The 5,216-nt window shown below is 47.6% G+C and overlaps 1 protein-coding gene across 1 annotated transcript; it reads left to right on the top strand.

Annotated features, from left to right (window-relative positions):
• Positions 1 to 560: 560 nt before the first annotated feature.
• Positions 561 to 4,995, top strand: RASL11A (RAS like family 11 member A). Its single transcript, XM_020788595.3, has 4 exons — positions 561 to 962; positions 1,402 to 1,458; positions 2,048 to 2,127; positions 3,026 to 4,995. The coding sequence occupies exons 1-4, from the start codon at positions 842 to 844 to the stop codon at positions 3,476 to 3,478; spliced, it is 711 nt and encodes a 236-aa protein (XP_020644254.3). The 5' UTR covers positions 561 to 841; the 3' UTR covers positions 3,479 to 4,995.
• Positions 4,996 to 5,216: the final 221 nt, after the last annotated feature.

Here is a 5,216-nt window from a genome sequence, read left to right as displayed (position 1 = left end):
AGAAGGGGACGACAGAGGACAAAATGGTTGGGCAGTGTTATCGAAGCTACCAACATGAATTTGACCCAACTGCGGGAGGCAGTGGAAGACAGGAGGGCCTGGCGTGCTCTGGTCCATGGGGTCACGAAGAGTCAGACACGACTTAACGACTAAACAACAAAAATTATCCATATATGATTGGGGGGGGAGCTTAAAGGCAGGAAGTATTGACAGTAGAAATGGCAGCTATTTGATGCGTTTATTTTCTCTGACTTGTCTATCCCTCACCCACCCCAACCCTAATGCACGCGCCTCCACCCAACTTCTGCAACCCGTGTAGTGAATTCCTCCGCAACCAGCTACTGCTACTGCCGCCGCCACTGGCGCTCCCTTCCAGCCCCCCCGCCAAAGCTGGCTGACCAATCCCTGCCGGCCAAACCCGGGCCAGAGTCCCTCGCATTGTCTGCAGCCGTTCCCACCCCTCGCCTGGCGTGCGCACGGCTGGCGACCCTGGCGAGCGCGCAAGCCGAGCCAAGCCAAGCCGGCCTCGCCCAGCCTTTGGCGCGGCTCCGGGGGGGGGGGGCGGAGCTTCGCCGCCGCAGCCCCCGGGGTAGCCTTTAAAAGCTCCGCGCGCGCTCGGGGAGCTCCTCAGCAGGGGCTGCTCGCCGGCTGCCGCCGTGTTGGGTCGGGCGTGGCCAGGGTCACCTTCACCGTCGCCCGAGGCGCCTCTTTCTCCGCTTGCCGTTCGGGTCCGCTTTGCTCGTCGAGGCTGCAGCTGCCGATCCGGATTCCTTTCCAGTTGCAGCGGAGCTGCCTTCGGAGCGGTTCGGGCGGGTCGGGTCGGGTCGGCTGGTTCTTTCCGATGCGGCTGTCGATGATGTCTCAGAACTACCTCCTCGCGCCCATCCAGGAAGGTCCCTCCGATTACCTGGTCAAGGAGGTGAAGCTGGCGGTGCTGGGCACCGGGAGCGTGGGGAAAAGCGGTGAGCGCGCCGGGAGAGCAGCCCCCCCATCCCTTACCCCCCCCAGGAAGGCTGGCGTGGCGGAGGAACTCGGGTGGGCCAAAGGGGTGGAAAAGAGAGCTGTCGTCCGTATTTCCGCTCCCCTTGGATGACATGGTTGCCTAAAAGCTGGGGGGCCGTCGGAAAGCGGGATTCCTCAGACCCGGGCATATTCTTGGGGTAGGTGAGCTGGTGCGTAGAGCCCTACGAGAAAATAGATCGCCAGCCCCCCCCCCCCCGGAGTCATAAGGATGGTCCAGGTTATCTGCTGGTCCCGGGAGGATTTGCAGTTCGAGGGTGTTTCGTTCTTGGGGTTAGGGTGGGCCTTTCTCACCTCCCTCCCTACCGATGCTTTTTGGATGGAGGAGTATGTAGGTCATGTGTCCTCTTTTAGTAAGCCAAGGATTCTGCTTCTTTTCAGCTATGATCGTTCGGTACCTAACCAAGAGGTTTATTGGAGACTATGAACCCAATACAGGTGAGTGTTTTTCTTTCCTTTTCAAAAAAACAACAAAAACTTGCCTCCCCATCTTTTTTTTTGGGGGGGTGCAGATGCTGGGGCTGAGTCCTATCTCCTGCACAGGAAGGTATTAGCAAGGGGCCTGCCTTTGTGCTCTCAGGATGGCTGCACACTGTCATTATTTCCAGGAAGCCCAGGAAATGAGTCTGTGCTTGCCATTTTGTAAGTGCATGATGCGAGAGGAGGAGGGGGACCAGTAAGCTTTGGGAAATCAAATTAACTTAATGCAGTTATAAGCGTTCTTCTTCCAAGAAGCTGAAGAGTAGTTCTCTTGCCACCTATTTTCTCCTCACAACCCTTTGAGGTAGGCTAGGTTCAAATATATGTTTGGTCCAAGGTCACCCAGTCGATTTTTATGGCTGAGTAAGGCGCTCGTAACTTTGATTTCTCAAGTCGGCGTTTAATCCTTGTTTGCGTACACCACTAACATGGGGGAAGGATTGCACTCTCTGGTCCAGAACATTTATCTCCCCCACCATTTTTACTGTCTCCCACCACGAACTAATGTGCAATGGTTTTTCATGACCTTTCATTTTTATATCTGCAGGAAACCTATATTCAAGACTTGTTCACGTTGAAGGCGATCAGATTTTCTTGCAAATTCAAGATACTCCAGGATGCATCGAGGTAAAGAAAAATCCTATATATGCCATTCCTCAAAGGATTGCTGTTTCTAATTGACTTCTAGAGTGTATATTTATAATGCTCAAACAATCTCTCTCTGACCAGAGTGGGGTGTGGATCAGCTCTTCTCATATTCTCCCCTTCACATTCACTGGTGTGATTGGCGTGTTGGACACCATGTTGGAGAAGAATATCTTAGATTGCTTAGACCAGTGGATCCTAACCTTGTGTAACCCAGATGCTCTTGGACTGCAACTCCCAAAAACCTCAGCCAGCACAGCCAATGGTGATGGTGTCTGGGAATGCAGTCCAGAAACACCTGGGATGCCCAAGGTTGAAAACCACTGGCTTAGATGATTGTATGGCACAATAGACTGTTTTTTTAAGTCTTTGGACCTCCAGATGTTTTTTAACACCAAAACATTTGTGAGCAGGTTGTCTTGCTGGTTGGGGCTTCTGGGAGTTGAAGTCCAAAAACATATTGGACCAAAATTTGAGAACCATTGCCCCAATATACATATACTGTAGAAAATGCACTTTGTTTCATCCACATTAAAAGCTATAGATATGCATCCCTTTCTGGTTGGTGTTAGAAGTGTCTGTTGAAGAATGAGTGTGCTGTATTTTTACCCAGTCTGGACTCAAGTACCAGCAGTAATAAGTATGTTTGTAGTCATCGTACAAAGGTAGCTGGAAAAACATGCACTGTAGGCTTCACAAACCAGTGCCAGCTGCTCTTTGTGAATATTTTGAGTTGGTTGTTGTGTAAGAGAAGGCTTTAAAAGTGAATATCCTGCTCCACAACCAACCATTCTGGAGAAACCCTGCACTGACTAAATGTGTTTTTGAAAGTTTGCTGTTTTAAAGGCTTCTGTACATGAGCACTCTCTTTTCTTTTCAGGTTCAAGAAGATGTAGCACAGATGTTGGACTCACTTTCCAGGTGTCTCAAGTGGGCAGATGGATTTGTTTTGGTCTATTCTATTACAGACTACCACAGCTACCAGTCCATCCGTCCCCTCTACCAGCACATCCGGAAGATCTGTCCAGACTCTAAAATCCCTGTTGTCGTTGTAGGCAACAAAGGAGACTTGGCTCATTCCAGACAGGTATCCGTGAATGATGGCCTACAGCTGGCAAATGAACTGGGCAGTGTCTTCTTAGAAGTCTCTACTAGTGATAACTGCCAAGGTGTGTGTGATGTATTTCAGTATCTTTGCAAAGAAGTCAGCAAAATGCAAAGCAGTGTCCATGGAGGCAAAAGGAGATCTTCCATCATCCCTCGGCCCAGGTCGCCAAACATGCAAGATCTCAAGAGACGTTTCAAACAGGCTTTGTCTTACAAAGTGAAGTGACCCTCTGTTGCAAGATCACTTCCTACTTGAACAGACTGTGTTGTTGTTGTTTTTTTTATAAAGTATATATTTATAAGAAGATTTTATTTTTGTATTGATTCTGTTTGTGTGTGCATTTAAAAGTATGCAACTTTTCTGCATTACTTTTGTATTACTGCACCACTTAGGATTGCATAAAAATAAGCTTGCAAAAAATACTGAGCCCAATGGCCAAATCTTATGTTTGATGGTTGCTTGCGATTTAAATAAGGGCGGACATGGGGTAGTGGTTAGAGGGTTCTGCTAGGACCTGGGAGACCAGATTTCATATCTCCGTTCAACCATGACATTTGCTGGGTGACCTTGAACCAATCTCATTGTGTCCTTCCTTACAAGGTTGTGAGGAAAGGAGCTGTGTACACTGCTTTGAACTCATAAGAGGAAAGGCAGATCATGTGTAACAAATGAATAGAAGTGTTTTAGCTATCAGTCATGAAATGGCTTTAAATCCCAGTATTTCACCAAAATGGCAGACTTTCAGCCATTTTTTTCTAAAGCACCCATTGGGGACCAGATTAAGACAGACTGAGGTCCAAATTATGTGTAGTTTAAAGGCTTCATGCCATTGCCAAACAAATATGTGTAATGGTTGTTGTGGGTTTTTCGGGCTCCTTGGCCGTGTTCTGAAGGTTGTTCTTCCTAACGTTTCGCCAGTCTCTGTGGCCAGCATCCTCAGAGGACAGCAACCAGAGCACAGGTTGCTGACCTCTGAAGATGCCGGCCACAGAGACTGGCGAAACCTTCAGAACACAACCAAAGAGCCCGAAAAACCCAGAACAACCATTAGATCCTGGCCGTGAAAGCCTTCGCGAATATAAATATGTGTAATTTTGTCATTTATGTAAGATTTGAACATTTAGTATTGGTTTTCTACTTAGAAGCCCTGAAACTGTAACTTACTTAGTTTACGTGTGAATCTGGTCCTGAATGCAGCCATTCCTCTTTGTGTGAATCTGCCATACAGCCTGGCCTGCACCTCTTAAATGAACCTATCGCCTTAAGGTGCGGTGGAAGATCCCATCACCACTGCTGAATTTAAAGTCAATTGCCAATCCAGCTCATTTTGGGCATGGAAGTTGTGGGGGAAGAATATTGTGTGTTACATCAGGCAGCAAAATGGCTTGGAATAGCACTGCCCAGTGGTTGATTTGTTGGAAAAGAAACTGTGTGTAATAAGTTCTTATCAGTGGCCAGAATCCTATTGCCTATTTGTGCTGGCATAAGTGCAGTGGTGTTAATCCCAGCAACAAATTGTCACTACTTAGAAATTTGTTTTGTATCTCTCATCCTGCATCCTGGAATTTAAGTGGCAAGTTGCGGCTTCATTGCATTTACTCTGGCACAAACAAACAATTGCATTCTGGCCAGTATATTCGGGAGGAGGGCAAGGGAAGATGATGGAATGGTTAGTTCTGTGAAATGCTGTGAGGTTGTAAGAGTTTACATAATTGCAAAATAAAACTTGCGGTATTATAAAATTGTGAGTCATTTTCTCCTAAAAATAAAACGCTTCCAGGAACGGGTTACCAAGTTACCTAGGTTTGAACAATCTCATCTCTCTCCCACAGAAGACATACGCCCGCAGCATCTTATATGCGCACATAAGGGGGAAGTTCAGAACTGCTTCTTGTGTCAGAACCAGTTTGAAAGAAGAAGAGAGAGCGGTGTGGGAGCTGTAGTTTGGGAGGAATCAAAGTGC

This window comes from Pogona vitticeps, chromosome 3 (assembly GCF_051106095.1).
Source record: "Pogona vitticeps strain Pit_001003342236 chromosome 3, PviZW2.1, whole genome shotgun sequence".
In the NCBI taxonomy this organism is placed as follows: Eukaryota; Metazoa; Chordata; class Lepidosauria; order Squamata; family Agamidae; genus Pogona; species Pogona vitticeps.
Note: the sequence above shows the minus strand (reverse complement) of the source record. Positions and strands in the feature narration are given on the sequence as shown.